Source organism: Dipodomys spectabilis, unplaced genomic scaffold, assembly GCF_019054845.1.
Source record: "Dipodomys spectabilis isolate Male_0828 unplaced genomic scaffold, ASM1905484v1 ptg000003l, whole genome shotgun sequence".
Taxonomy (NCBI): Eukaryota; Metazoa; Chordata; class Mammalia; order Rodentia; family Heteromyidae; genus Dipodomys; species Dipodomys spectabilis.
The window spans coordinates 6,040,073-6,056,078 of NW_024870680.1; the positions used below are offsets into that span (position 1 = coordinate 6,040,073).

Sequence of the window (16,006 nt, forward strand, 5' to 3'; positions counted from 1 at the left end):
TATTTTCTTGTAAATTTCTCTCTTTATTCACAATTCTGCCCCTTGCAAGAAGAAAAATAAGATTAACTCCTATTCCACACATGTTTCAAAGGGTTTTGCATTGCCACTTTTCCCCTTCTTGGATTTTTAGAATGTTTTACACATTTTCCATTACTTCTGCAGTAAGTTGTATCACATATTCATTTATTTGTTCTAAGTAGATTATACTTAAAACTTCTGTGATTCCTAATAACCTTGTTCCTACTTTTAAAAACTCCAGGAAATTTTGTGACGTCTGACCTTTGCATTATTCTGCTAGCAGAGAAATTAATCCTATCTGTATCTTCCTCAATAAGCCTCTTAGTGTTTCAATAAGATGACAACTGTCAGATCACTCTGATGTTCAATGGGTCACCAAATATATGCTATATATATCTTTAGCAGAATAATATTCCTTCAGAATTTCCCCTGACAATGTGATACTAGAATTTTGTTCAGTATTAAGGAGTGACAGGAACATTTGATTCCTTTGTACTCTACTAGTAGCTAGACTGAATGGATTATCGATCATCTGGAATTTCATGGGACACATGGTCAAAAGTTAACAGCATTGAAAAATTTCAAATTCTAACATATCTTTTCACAGACTAGTTTTTCTTCTTCCCTGATAAGGTGATACACAGAGCCAAATATATTATAGAAATATGATCTTTTCCACCTTTTATGAATAATACCAGAAACTTTGACTCCACGATCATCTTTCTTCTCTACAAGGATACCATTTATTGTTAGTTGTCGAGCTTCTTGTCATGTTATAATGTAAGGCTTAAAATCTTAGACTTTTTTTCTCTTTTTGTAACCTCTACTTGACATTTAAAGGAAAAACTATTGTGAGTGTTTATACCTTTTATGGAGTAGGAGTCCCATATCGTTTTTCCTTAAAGGGAAATAGTAAGTAAGGATGGGAAGGTGGCTCAGTGGTAGAGTGCTTGCCTCGCATGCATGAGGCCCTGGGTTCAATTCCTCAGCACCACATAAACAGAAAAAAGCCAGAAGTAGTACTGTGGTTCAAGTGGTAAGGTACTAGCCTTGAGCTGAATAGCTGAGGGACAGTGACCAGGGCCCAGAGTTCAGGCCCCACAACCGCTAAAAAAAAAAAAAATAGAGAAATAGTAAATGAGTAGAATGACTGGTTCGCAGCCCCAGTAGCACCTTGGTATCACGATCAGCTTTTGAACAGTGGTAAGATCCAGTCTCTTACTAACCATGAATAATTCAAGAGAACCTCTGAGGTAGGGGACCATATTCATATTTTAACTTTAAATTTTCTAAATTATTCTGATGTGCAGCTGTCTTATGAATAGGCCCTGTCTTGACCTAACCCCACCCTAGCCCACTTCCTTGTCGCTACTATTGCTTCTAGTAGAAACAAATCCAGTAGTGCTCCTCATGCAGGTGAGGCTATAATAGAGGGCCTTTTAGGAACTTTCTGCAAGGATTTGGGAATCATTGTGAATAGTCAACCTTTCACCCCAAGCAGTTGGCTCATGCTTGTCTTTCTAGCTATTCAGGAAGCTGAGATCTGAAGATCACAGTCTGGATCCAATCCAGGCAGGAAAGTCTATGAGACTCTTAGCTCCAATTAACCACCAAAAAAGTGGGAAGTGGAGCTGTGAATGACGTGGTAGAGCACTAGCTTTGAGGCTAAAACCTCAGCAACAGTGCCCAGGCACTGTCCAATGTTCATTTGCAATGACATATTTTATTTCAGGTTAAAGCTGTCTATTGATTCTTTTTTTTAGTTTTATTTTGCTTATAGCTTAATATAGCAAACCTATTTATGCAACGTGTTTTACAGGTTATGTCATTTTAAAATACTTTTAATGGCATACTATGTTAATATATTATTTACATATTGTACACAATATACACAAAAAGTAGAAATCAAAAAATGCAAATAGAAGTACAAGCTTTCTCCCTGTTTGCAGTGGATGGCCCTGGGATCTATACCATACTGTCCATTTTCATGAAAAATGCTATGGAAAATATTCCAGGCAATCAAAATAAGCATTCTTCCTTAACCATTCTCTTTATATGGAATAAAAAATGCATTCATGATTAATGGGAGAACAATTCACATTACTAAAGCTCTGATTGTATTGTATTAGCTGATGTGACCTGGTGTTCACTTTTCATATCAGATTACCATCCTTATAACCCATGCCTGGCATAGAGCAAGTATCAAATAAATGGATCTTGCTTCTTCAATGACCTTCATTCCTATCCCTCACCTCTCTGACTCAACATAAAGGTGAAATAGAACCTCATAAGATGCCTTATTCTGTCTACAAAAGGGGGAATTTTGCTTTACCTTTGATATGACACAACCATTATTTTAAGCTTATTTAGTTTTTTTTTCATGTTTACTAACTTCCAAATATTTGTAATGTCTCATGGGTGAGAATTCAATAAATGAAGATAATTCAATCACTGCCCTTGAGAAGGTCAGTCTTCAAAGTAGAAAGAGGCACTGCAGGTTAACTACTATATTAGGTAGGGATGACAACTACCACAGAAAAATCCTGGGACAAGTAAAAGCTATTTCCGCTAGCAGCAACTCAATACCTGATTATGATTGTTTGACTTCTATTTGTGTAGTGCTTTATTTTACTCCAGGTCTCTTCAAATTCATAGTATTATTCCTTCTCCCAAACACAAATAAGTCAACAGTAAATAATTCAGGATCATCCCCATTTTTGTATAGGAAAATGAATTTGTAGTAAATGTATACATACACTGAATCAAAACCATGAAACTCTCAAGAACATTTAATTTTTTATTAACTCTTTTTCAAGCTTTAATATGAATCATGTTCTTAAAGTAACACATACAAAATACTTACAACTAAAATTAAGTGGAACCTTCATTTGTATGAGCTCTATGGTTTCATATACATTTTTGTAGCTAGTAATTATAAATCTATTCACTATGCATAAAAGCTAACTTCTTTTTCTTTGTTTAAAAACTATTATTTCATTATCTTTAGTGTGCAAATGCTTTCAATTCAACACATCAATTTATTTATATAATATGTCTTGATCAGCGTCGTTACACATGGATTATGCTATATGTGGCACATAATTAGGATACTGGTCTTTTTGTCTCTTCTCATTTGAGGTTTTTCTTTTTGTTCAAATAGAGTTAGTTTTGTTCTTATTATTCTGACCCATGGCCATTGCTGAAAAGATTAAAACCAAGAAAATACTGATTATCCAGATACCAAGTCAGCCTATTTCTGCTTTATTGACAATTATTTTACACAAGTTTTATTATAATATTTTATATCAATATACTGCAGAGATTTGTCCTTGTTTTTTTTTGCATATTTTCACATCATTGGTATTATTGCATTGAATTGACATGTCCTTCCAGTCTAATGATCAAATACTTTTGAAAATGAACATTAGAGTTTGTGATTTTTCTGTCCATGTTTCTAGTCCCACATTTCTTTGCATTAGTACCTCCGGTAACTTTTATGTTAATCACCCTCTGCTTTGTTCCACCACATTGATATGCTTGCAAGCACATGACAGGAAAAGTACTTGCAAACTAGACATTATGCATTCCTATTACCACCTCTCCTGCCCCCACACCTCCCACCTTTGCATTCTTACATACGTGATTGCTTATACTCATTTGAATCTCCACCAAACTGGCCATGTTCCCTTCTTGCAAGTCCCCTGGCATCTTTTTCTTCAGCTGGTTTACCATTCTGTCCATTGTGCTCCAATCCTATGCTTCCTCTTCTATTCCAGAGAATGAGTCATCTTACTCCCAACCTCTCACTCGGCCCAATCCTCTTTCCTATGGCAATGGATAGCCAGGCTGCACACTGCCCCTCTGTAGGATGCATCCCACAGAGAGCACTTTACTCAAATGAACATCTTATTTCCTGAAACAAGGCCAGTTGTTCAGTGTTCACCATGATAGACAGATACTCGATGCACATTAAAAAAAAAAAGACAATGAAAAGCAATGACAAGAGCAGCTAGCCAATCAGTGCAATGCCCCTTCCCTGTGAATACAATCATCCCCAGCTGTAGGCCCTTTATCTGGAGAGTTCATAGGACAATGAACACACATAATTAACCCAAACAAACCCACTTTGGTGAGAACCATTTTAAAGACTTCAGCACAAAAGAGTACTTTTTGGTCCAGATCCCATACTATTCTGATGTTTTTTTGTAAGACCACACAGAAGCCTCATCAGCTGTACCCTAATTAAACTCATCAGTTCACAGATGTTTACAGGAAAATGATCAGCGAAAATTTCCACCAAGAAACCCTGTTTCCCAGGAAAAGAGATAGATGCTAACAGGAATAGTAGTGTGGGGGAAAAAAAGGAATATTAAGCAATTTGATATGCCTGTCACTTCACATAAGCCAACACATGCCAGTCAATAACACTTTAAGAAATGACTGTCTTGTCTCTACTATAAATGTCAAAGCTGAGGCTTAGAAAGGTACTTTCCCAAGGTCACAGAGCTAGGAAGTACCAAGCAAGGCCAGGGTACGAATCTCAACTACATAATGTAAAACCATGTGCTCTGTGTGTATGTGTGTGTGTGTGTGTATGTGTGCGTGCGTGCGTGTGCGTGTGTGTGTGTGTGTGTGTGTGTGCATGCCAGTACTTGGGCAGAACTCAGTGCCTGGGTACTGTCACTTAGCGTTTTTGCAAAACGCTCTACCACTTAAGCTATAGCTACACTTGCAATTTTTTGCTGGTAAATTGGGGATGAGTCTTAAAGACTTTCCTGCCCAGGCTTGTTTTAAGCCAGGACCTTCAGCTCTCAGCTTCTTGCATTAGATAGGATTACTGAAATGAGCCACTCATGTCTCTCAGGAACATTTATTGCCAAAAAAAGAGAGTATTTAGACTTAGGCCCAATGTCCAGGAGTTTCCTAAGTCAGATACAGCCACCCACCCTCATATTGCTACTTTTCTATGAATACATGTAAGAAAAAGACTTACTTAATCTCAAAACCCCCAACCAATGCACCAAATACGTTACTACAAAGTCAGAGCAGCTTAGTCATCCTTGGGTTCTTGTGTCTGGCAAGAGAAAAATTCAGGCAAGATATAAACATAAGATGAAAGGAAAATTTATTAGAAAACAAATATAATAGAGTATGTGACATAGATACACCATGAGCAAGACAACACTGCAACCATCTTGTACCTTCTTTAGTGTTACAAAGATGGCTCTTGGGTCAAACAGAGAGAATTGAGATCCTTGAAGATGGGGTTGTGATTCCTTATGGTATGGTGCCAAGATGTAATACCTTATGTTTCTTCTGGGGGGAAAGGAGGAGTTGTTTATTGTTTTGTTGCTTTTCTATTATCTTTAAGTAGTTGTACAAAGAAGTAGTCATCTAACAAAGCAGTTTATGAATACAATTCACTTTGATTAATGTCACTCCTTTCAACATTCTCATCCATCCCTCCCCTCCCCACGCCTTCCCTCACTCTTCTTTTTTTTTTTTAATTTAATTTTATTTTTTTTTTGTGAACATACTGTACAGAGGGGTTACAATTACATGGGCAGGATAATGCATACATTTCTTACCAAGCATTGCAGCCTCCTCCTTTGTTTACCCTTCGAATCCCTTCCCTACCTCCCCCCTACCTCCTCACCACCCAATCCACCCCCTCCTCCCCTCCCCCTCCCTGCACCAACGTTGTAAAGTTCGTTTTCGACATAACCTTGTACTTCTCATTGTTGCAACAGATCCACCTGTATCCTTAAACGACTTGTTTTTCCCCATCTCCTCCACAATTTATACTGACATCAAATATAGTGAAAGCAGGGGTTATACTTGGGGGAGGGACATACAAAGCAACAAAGAGATAATCTTATAAATGCGTTAGAAACAAATGCATGAAATAAAAAAGCATTAAAATACATATCTAAGGGTTCATTTTCCTAACATCACATTATCTGACCTTTTCCACTTGACTCATACATATACTAGATATTGCAAATAAGGGAAACCATGGGACCTATGTTTCTTTGGGCCTGGCTTACTTCACTTAATATAATTTTTTCCAAGTTTTTCCATTTCCTAACAAATGGGGCAGTGTCATTCTTTCTGATGGAGGCATAGAACACTACTTTCCCTCAAATCCCATATAGATCCCTCACTCTTCTTAATTTTGTAATGTTCTGGTTTCATTTGCTTGTCCTTTGCCCTTACTTAACAGGTACAATACTTCTTCCTTCTTTTGTAGCCACCAGCCCCCGTTTTGTTGTCAGGCAGGTTTTGGTTTATCAGCTTATCCTGCCATCTTTAAATTGTAGAGGCCAAATTCCCCATTTGTCAACTTTCTACTAACTCATATCAATTTGCCAAATAAAGAGAATTTGTGAAGGTCATAGAAGGAGAATTAATATGTGTCAGCCATAAGAAGATTGCACTCGAGTACATCATTCAGCCATCATTGAGGGTACAGATATCAGCCTTAAGTTACACAAAGGGAATTGGGGGTTGAGGTGAAAAGGTCCACACAGGGATTCCATCTTCCCAGTCACAGGCATGGCTTGCTTGACCCTTATCTGGATCCTTGTCTCAGGAAGGGTTATCACTTGCAGAGAGTAGGAACAAGGTGGCCACTGTAGCTTGGTGGGTGAGCTGTAGCCCACAAAATGATGAGAAGTTGTTTGTTACCTGTCTGAGTGGCAGCTTTTCTTTCTTCATAAGATGCTTCGAGTGATAAGTACTCTCCTCTCTCCTTTGTGGAGGTGGTTGCAAAGTGACCTCAGGAGAGAATGGCTAGGGTCAATGGGTATAGACACAAAGTAAGAGGCTGGATGCCCAGCTTCTATTCTGTTTTTAATAAATTCATGGGCAGCTTTTAAGTTTCCACTTAAAATGATATTGCCTGTTCCATAATTAAAATGTCTATAAATGTAGTCAAAGAAAAACATAAAACAACCACTATTTTGAATAACCACGAGTATTGCCACCGTTAATTTCTCTTTCTCGTCTGCGTTCTAGTCTCTTTTCCTAGTGCTCTGCCAGCACATGGAGGAAATGTTTTCTGGATTGTTTCACTGTCCACCTCAAAAATGGCAAAGAATGCCATTTTAAAAGCTCTGCCCACATCTCTCCTGTGCTGATAATCTCACAAGCTGTGAGTTTTTTGCACTCTGGGGAGAAAGACGATGAAATCTTGTCAGAAACAGAACTTTAGGTTTTCAGCCTTTGACAACATTTTCCACTGCTTTTTTTCTTCTTTGTGTTTTTCCTCCAAATTCTGTTTCTCTTGTATTTTTTTCAATATAGACACTTGTGGGGTCATTTTTACAACTCTCAGAGCTGCCTAAGACCACAATGTTTTAAAGAAAGAGAAAGAACACCACTTTCATGTGAATTTTAAACCATTGTATAATCTTGTAACTATCAACCGTTTGGGCACAAGAGGTACTGCCCCCAAATTAGGAATTAATGAAACAGATAAGACTGTTTTCAAAGAATGATGAGATATATTACGCTACTTTCTTTTTTTGCTTATTTTTTATTCTTTGACTATAATCTCACCACAGGAACAAACAAAAAATAGAGTGATCACTTGGACTTTTATAGTCTTTTGCAAGATTTTATATATATATATGCATATATATATGTATATATATATATATCAACTTGGAAAGAGAACATATGCTCCTAAAAGAAGAAAATGGGAGCCGGGTGCTGGTGGATCATGCCTGTAATCCTAGCTACTCAGGAGGCTGAGATCTGAGGACCACAGGTTCAAAGCCAGCCCTGGCAGGAAAGTCCGTGAAACTCCTATCTCCAATAAAACCACCAGAAAACCGGAAGTGGCGCTGTAGCTCAAATGATAGAGTGCTAGCCTTTAAAAAGAAAATGGGAAGAAAAATAGATAGATGCTATAAGCAAGCTCTAGAGGTTAATGAAAGAACACTCCCAAGATATAAATATGACAGTCTCATTTACATCTTTCTCGAGGCCCAAAACAGTACTGATGGCCTTGCCATTTGGAGGCTATGTGACCACTTTGTTCTAATAACGTCCTTTTTACTCATCTATTATGTAGGACTAATTATTAGTATCCTCTTCATGAAAATATAGGGAAGATCATCAATATGGTTTATCTAAAAATGGCATAGGAGGAAAAGGAGGCATAGCTCAAATGGCCTTAGGTTTAGTACAAGGTTCAAATACTCCTATATACAAATGTTCCTAGGTTCAACCTCTAATACCACCATATATACATATAGATACATGAATATATCACATAGTGCTCTTCAAATATGTGCTATGAAAATATTAAATAAATGTTAGCTGCCTTTACCATCTATGTTTTCCATACTGTAATCTCTCTAAATTCTCCCTCCTTTCATGGGTCTATTCAACTAAACATTCACCCCACAAACAACTGTGTCCAGTTAGACTATGGGTTGAGGAGACTAGGAACTGTGTTTATTTGGAAGAAGCATCATAGCTGAGTGATTAAGAGTGTGGGCCTTGGAGCCATATTTGAATTCTGCATCTACCATTTATCAAATCAATGGCATTTTGAAAGTGTTCTTTTTTAACTTCCTGGAGATATGCTTCTTCCAGCTGTAAAAGTAATTATATTAGCCACCAAGTAATTATATTCACTATCTGATAAGCTATTTTGAGTTGTGGTAATATATGTAAAATAAATTAGAATAGTACTTGGCATTTAATGCAGGCTATATAACTGTTTGCTCTGATGATTATTAATCTTACTGTTTACCACTGTGTCTACTATTTAGAACAGATACATGACAGGTATGTAGTAAACATTTGATGAATAAATAAACTCATGCCGGTCACTGGATATATGAAAGGATTTAAGAAAAGACTACTTGTCTAAACACCACTTGTCTACAAGAAAAATGTAAGAGCCAGTAGACCAGTGCTAGAGCACCTGCCTAGCATGTATTAAAGGACCTGCATTCAAGTCCTGGAGGGCAAGAAGGAAGCAAAGAGAAGATGGAGAAAGTAAAGAGACAAAGAAACAAGAGGGGAGAGAGAGAGAGAGAGAGAGAGAGAGAGAGAGAGGGAGAGAGAGAGAGAGAGAGAGAGAGGTATAGACAGAGAAAGAGAATGAGAAAGAAATATCAATACATCTTACAGCTTAATGAAGAATTAATAGTATTCGTAGTCAGGTCCAACTTCCCAAAGTTCCAGGCTTTCTATCATGGGCTACACCACACAAAAAATTAACTGGCACATGAGAAAAATAAATTAATAATAAATAACAGTGCGGCTAGGTTTTGTATAATAAAATACAAATTAAAGATTACACAAAGTATATTCACAACTTATACACAACTCAGCTTTCTGTAATTTGGATTATCCTCAGTCAACTGTAAGCCAAAAAATATTAAATAAAAACTTTTAGGAAAAAACAATTGTAAGTTGTGCAGTTTTCTGGGTAATGAGACAAAATGTCACATTACTCTGCCCCATCCTACTAGAGCTAGGAGTCAGCCCTTCATGCAGTTTATTCACACATTATATACTTGCTAATGACTCCCTCTCATCTCAGTTATTAGATTGACAGTCATCGTATTGTAGTACTAGTGTTCAATTCATCCTATTTTACTTCATGTCCCCCAAAATGCCGAGTAGAGATGCTGAGAATAGAGGTGTATTGTTATACTGTTTCTATATTGGTATTAGTTATTCATCACTTGCTATATTTATCTCCTGGTCTGTAAACTGGAATTTAACCTAATATGATGTATAAGAAAAGAAACAATATATGTAGGAATCAATGCTATCTTCAGTTTCAGGCACTTGTTAAGGGTCATAGAATGTATTCCTCTCAGAAATAGGGATCCAATTTGCTCTTTTATACCAATTCTATAACATTTCAACAGAACATTACTCAAGAATCACTCTGTAGATGAATAGTAGCCAAGTATAGCCTGGATATTTATAAGACTTTATAATATTTGTAATAATATTATTAATAATATTTATAATAATATTAAAAACACTTTCTAATATTATTTCCTCAGTGACTGTCTTTCTGAAGATATTATATTGAAACCAGAGAAATACTGTAGAGAGCTACTTTAAGGTCAATGCCATTAAGTTGGAATTACACTGTATTAGTAAAGTAAGAATCACTCTGTATTAAAGGCTTCCATGTACAAGAAACAAAGGAGCATTGTTGTTGATGCTGATAGCAAAACAGCACACTTGAACTTGTTCACCTCCAAAGCCCTGTATTCTAACATTAGCACTCTTTCTTTGAAATTAATTCTCAGGTCTGGGGATATAGATCAATAATAACAGTGTCTATCATGTGCAAGGTCCTGGGTTTAATATGTACCACCCTGGAAAAATAGAAACTAGAAAAACAGATTCATGTTAAATTGTTGAATGTTATTCTAATGGAAATTGTGGTGTGTGTGTGTGTGTGTGTGTGTGTGTGTGTGTGTGTGTATGTGTGTGTGTGTGTATGCATGCAAGTGTGTCAGTACTAAGGCTTAAACTTAGGATCTCATGCTCTCACTTGGCTCTTTGTTCTTCCTCAAGGCTGGTGTTCTACCACTTGGGCCACATCACTACTTCTAGCTTTTTACTGTTTAATTAGAATCTCAGGAACTTTTCAGTTTGGGCTGGCTTTGAATTGCAGTTTGAGAAAATGCAAAATCTGTGAAACTAGGGAAATAGATCTCATTTAGTGTTAAACAAGAGTAAACTGGCTCTTCTTCCAAAAGGCCCTTTGGGAATCGATGTTAAAAAACCATCATAATGTTAATACAGTTTGGTCTAATTATCAAGTAAATATGATTTATCCCAAAGAAATTACTAAAATTACATATAACTATGAAAAATGTATTTATTGCAACATTATTTATAATAGCAAAAATATTAGAAACAAACTAAACATGTACTTACTGCAGTTGGGGGTGGGTGGGATTTTTTTGCTTTTGTTTTGCCAGTCCTGGGGCTTGAACTCGGGCATAGGCACTGTCCAGAACATCTTCGTACTTAAGGCTAGTGCTCTATCATTTGAGCCACAGGGCAACTTCTGGCTTTTTCTAAATAGTTTATTGGACATAAGAGTCTCGTGGACTTTCCTGCCTGAACTGGCCTCAAACCATGATCCTCAGATCTCAGCCTCCTGAGTAGCAAGGATTACAGGCATGTGCCACCAGTGCCCAGTGACAGTTTTGGAGTGTGTGTGTGTGTGTGTGTGTGTGTGTGTGTGTGTGTGTGTGTGTGCTGCTGACATGTACTTATAAAAGCTGCGTTGTCATTATTATAGACATGTGGCACAATGCTCCAGTGACAAACAAAAATCATGTTGTCTTGTTGAACTTTGACTCTCTAAAGAATTGCACTGAGTTCTGGAGTGGGATCAGGGGAAAGAGGTAGATGAATACAGAAGTAACACATGAAGAATAAAGAGGAGAAGCAAGGGGAATGCAGTCAAGAATTCAATGTATATCCTACAAATCAAGAGGTGTGAAGGAAAAGGGTAAGCAGGGAGGGATGGGTGAGAATCTTGAAAGGAGTTTCATTGATCCATATGTACTGTGTTCATGTGGGCATTACATGGTAACTTCTTTGTACAAACACTTAAAGTAGTAATAGTAATAAGGTCATATTGTCTAAGTGCATTTATGTTATAGTCAAACCCACCCTAGGTTTTAAAAAGCAGTTTCTAAAACAATGTGTATAAAATGATCACAATTGCTTAAAGGATACAGCCAAGCAGGGAGATGACTTTTGGGTTTCCAATTTTCTTTTTTTTCTTAAATTAATATGTATTACTTTTTAATCACATGAAAATAACACATTAAGATAAAATATTTCTGTAACTACTGTTCTGACATCCATTGTAATATGTCAATTTCTCACAGGGAAAGATAGAGACAACCTTATTTTATAGCATCAGTGTATGCACTTACCTGCAAAGTTTTCTATTTCAGCATCAGTTACTCTTTCCTTAAAATGCATCCTCATGTCTGGAAATTTGGTTCAATGACAGAGTGCTAAACTAGCAATGTGTAAGGTCCTGAGTTTAATCCCTAATTAAATCTGCTTTGGCTAATGCTTTGGCTAATGCTTAATACCTCTATTCTCAGAAAGTGTGATACAAATACCTATGTTAATTATTGCAATTTAATCCTTAAATGAGATCATAATTTCAGCCTTAATCCTGTTAAGTACTTCTCTTCAACTTCATAGGTTTAACTCTATATTAATTTCTTCCCTTTTAGGTAAACAACTATAGTTTAGAAGAAGTAACACATGAAGAGGCAGTAGCAATTCTGAAGAATACATCTGATGTAGTCTATCTAAAAGTTGGCAAACCCACCACCATTTACATGACTGATCCTTATGGTCCACCTGATATTACTCACTGTAAGTACCATGCTTTGTGTCACCTTTTAATAGCATGTCAACTTTAAAATTGAAATTCTATAGAACCATTCATTGTCAAAGTCCTCTGCTTGCACCTTCAACTCTTACACAGGGTCTAGAAACACTGTCCAGAGAATATTCTGTATTTTCTTCCCAAATTTCTTTTCTGGACCTTGGTTAGTTTTAGAGGTGGGACACCTTCATGAGAGGCAAATCTATTGTGGTGGAAAAGATTAATAATCAGCATTCATTATTAACATTAATAGTTAATCACCACTTGTTAACATTTATTAATATTTATAATGTGTTGTGAAGAGGGTTATTACCATAGTGTACGGGCAATGTATTCTATGAGTGTTTATCTCAAACATGACTGACCTCATGCCATAACACTTCCACTTCCTAATTTAGATCTTACTGGCAACAGCGTGAAGGGAAAAAGCTGATAAAATAAACCAGAGGTATTACACTTTCAGTTCATGTTACTTAAGAGTCAAAAATTGAAATGATTTTGGTTTGCCAGCCTATGCAAAAAAAAAAAAAAGTTCAAGAACCCCAATCTGAAAAATAACTAAGGGAAGGAGGCTGGGGCCAAAGCTTACATGGTAGAGTGCCAAGTATAAGACCCCAAATTTAAATTCCAGTTCTGTCAAGAAAGGAAGGAGAAGAGAGGGGAGGGGAAGGCAGGGAGGGGAAGGGAGAGAGAAAAGAGGGGAGGAAAGGAGGGAAGAGAGAACGGAGGAGGGGAAGGGAGGAGAGGAGAGGGGAAAGGAGGAAAGAGGAGGAAAGGAAAGGATGGGAGGAGGGAAGAAGAGGAGAGGGGAGATGGAGAGCGGAGGGGAGGAGAGGGGAGGAGAGGACAGGAAAGAAGGAGAGAGAAAGAGAGGTGGAAGGAGGATTATATCGGAGCTTCTTCCTGAGGAAGATGGTCTTACTCTTGAAGAGGAAATCACCATAGTGCTTCTTCCCTTTACCTGAAATTGTTATCATGCAAGGAGCAAGAGAAAATAATCAGTTATGACATTTGATGTGGGTTGAGGGCGTGGTTCTAGGGGGCTCTAGGGCATGAGCGACTGTGCTGATGACCTTACAGATGCACTCCTACATGAGACCCATATTTTGAACTTTATTTGAGATTCTGTCTTTGAGGATTCAATTTGGAAGCAATTTGCTTGCTTATGTAAAGTCAGTGCTAGTTGTGTTGATATAAGTATGCTTGCTCATTCTGAAATTTTGATAGTTCAGTTGTGCCTCTGGGAATTCAGAATATACCCAATGTCTGCCATTTAGTAATATGGTCTTAAGCAAATTATTTAGTCTTTCTCAGATTCAGATGTTTCTCCTGAGAGAAATGTAAAGATTGCATAGTTTTGTTACCTGCTCATTACCTTAGTTATTGCTTTTCTTAATGATAATTCTAAAATATCCTCTCCACCACCCAAAAAAAGAAACCCACAAAATCTCTTTTCTAAGAAAGGAGTAGGCTTAAATAAATCTTAACTATTTTCCTTTAACTTTTCCAAGCTTAATGAATTTTGAAAATCAGCCTATGGAGACTCTAAGTCACTTCAGCATGGCATATGAGGTCAATGTCAAACAGAAAAATAAAGATGAAAAGGTTTCTAATCAATTCAAAAAATGTGTATTAAGTTACAATATATACGGCATACTTTGTAAAGTAAAATGGAAGATACAGAGGAAATATAATCATGGCCTTCAAGTAGCTTGGTTTGAAGGTAAACCAATTCAGGTATTTTAATAGCAACAACATTTGGTAGAATAGGAGAGTTTGGAATGCCCTAGAAAAAAAATTTTAAAATAACCTTTAGAGTCTCAAAATTGAGAGATATATAATCTGACTTTAGAAGATTAGGGGAAAAACCTCTATGCAGAGGATCGAATAATGCCTTGAAGAATGATGAGATTTCTACATCCAAAATAAGATAAGCAGTAACAAATGAAAGACAGAAGTTGTAAATATTTTATATGGTTTAAAAAGGTCAGATATCAATGGGATGACTTTGTTTGAAGATGACAGAATATGTGAAGGAGACACTATAGGAATGTAAAGGGGAAAATTATGCTTTATCTAGTATAAGAATTTAATGATGAACAATTAAGCAAGAAAACATGGCCAGCGCTGGACTTGCAAAGGGTTTACTTTAACTCAACATGTAAAATGTTTGAGGAGACAAGGAAGACAGGATTCCCAATGAGAAGATATTGCCAGTTGCTTAAAATGGAAATGAATTAAGGACAAGAAATGGAAAAGAGGGGCTGGGAAGGTGGCTCAGTGGTAGAGCACTTGCCTTGTATGCATGAGGCCCTGGGTTCAATTCCTCAGCACCACATAAGCAAAAAGAAAAAAAAGCCGGAAGTGGTGCTGTAGCTCAAGTGGTAGAGCGCTAGCCTTGAGCTGAAGAGCTGAGGGACAGCACCCAGGCCCAGAGTTCAGGCCCCATGACCAGACCCCCCCAAAAAAAAGAAAGAAAAAAGAAATAGAAAAGAACATCCAGAGTAACTGGCCTTTCTCTGATAAAAGTGTATTATATTCTGGGAGGAAGTCTGACACAAGAACTTATTCCTTAGGAGACTTTTGCTTTTAATGATTGGATATTAATTATGTGAAAAGAATGGAAGCCTCACAATTAGAAAGCTAACATTTTTATTTCAATAGAGAAATGAATCATCGTTCTGAGACTGTGTGTTGTAGCTCCCCTTCAGTTCTTCTCATCACCTAATTATATTAACTGGAGTTACAAATATAACTCTTACATCTTTCCAATTCTAAAGGTCACCATGTACTTGTATATATTAAATGCAAATCATCAGCAACTATGCCCCTCTTGGAAGACAAGAAAATTCTTGGCATGTACAAAACCTTTGCGTTTTTAGTGCATCCTTTGAAGTACAGCAATGACACATTGAATCACCCACATACCAGGTTTCACTTTCTTTCTATATTTTATTTTTTCTCTTAGCTTATTCTCCACCAATGGAAAACCATCTACTTTCTGGCAACAATGGCACTTTAGAATACAAAACTTCCCTGCCACCCATCTCTCCAGGAAGGTACTCGCCAATTGCAAAGCACATGCTTGTTGAAGATGACTACACCAGGTCAGATATATTTGCTGGTTTGGGGCCTTGCTTTTGCTACCGGAAAGTAATCACATTTACCTAACATGTCAGATATTGTGTGGGGCAGTAACTTCAAGCTTTTGAGTGTCATCAAAACTTAGCATAGTCTTGCCTCAGTGGAAGCCTACAAATACTTGTAGGAGAAATAGTAGCATACACTTAGCAATATACACTTAGGAACATACAGTGTGGTGTATTAGGACTTTCCAGGACATACCCTATTTGAGCTTTACAGCCATCTGAAGTTTGTCAAGGGACAAAATTAGGGCTGATGTTTGTAAGGCAGAAAATGATCTACCAGAATCACTGTCTAGCTAGTTGAGATCCTAATTGAAATTGATTCTGTGACTCCGATTTCCATATTCTTGCCACCAAGGGCCACCTTTAGTTCAGTGGATTCAGAAGCTCCTCTCTGTATACTACCTATAGGCAGAAGGTAAAGGATTGA

The 16,006-nt window shown here is 37.1% G+C and overlaps 1 protein-coding gene across 11 annotated transcripts in view; it reads left to right on the forward strand.

The window, feature by feature from the left end:
* Positions 1-16,006, forward strand: part of Dlg2 (discs large MAGUK scaffold protein 2) — a 2,085,086-nt gene that overhangs the window by 1,567,352 nt on the left and 501,728 nt on the right. For all 11 annotated transcript variants that reach the window (XM_042686455.1, XM_042686483.1, XM_042686517.1 and 8 more), the window contains 2 exons: positions 12,273-12,417; positions 15,399-15,537. In XM_042686455.1, coding sequence (XP_042542389.1) covers positions 12,273-12,417; positions 15,399-15,537 — 284 coding nt within the window. The remainder of the gene's footprint in view (positions 1-12,272; positions 12,418-15,398; positions 15,538-16,006) is intronic.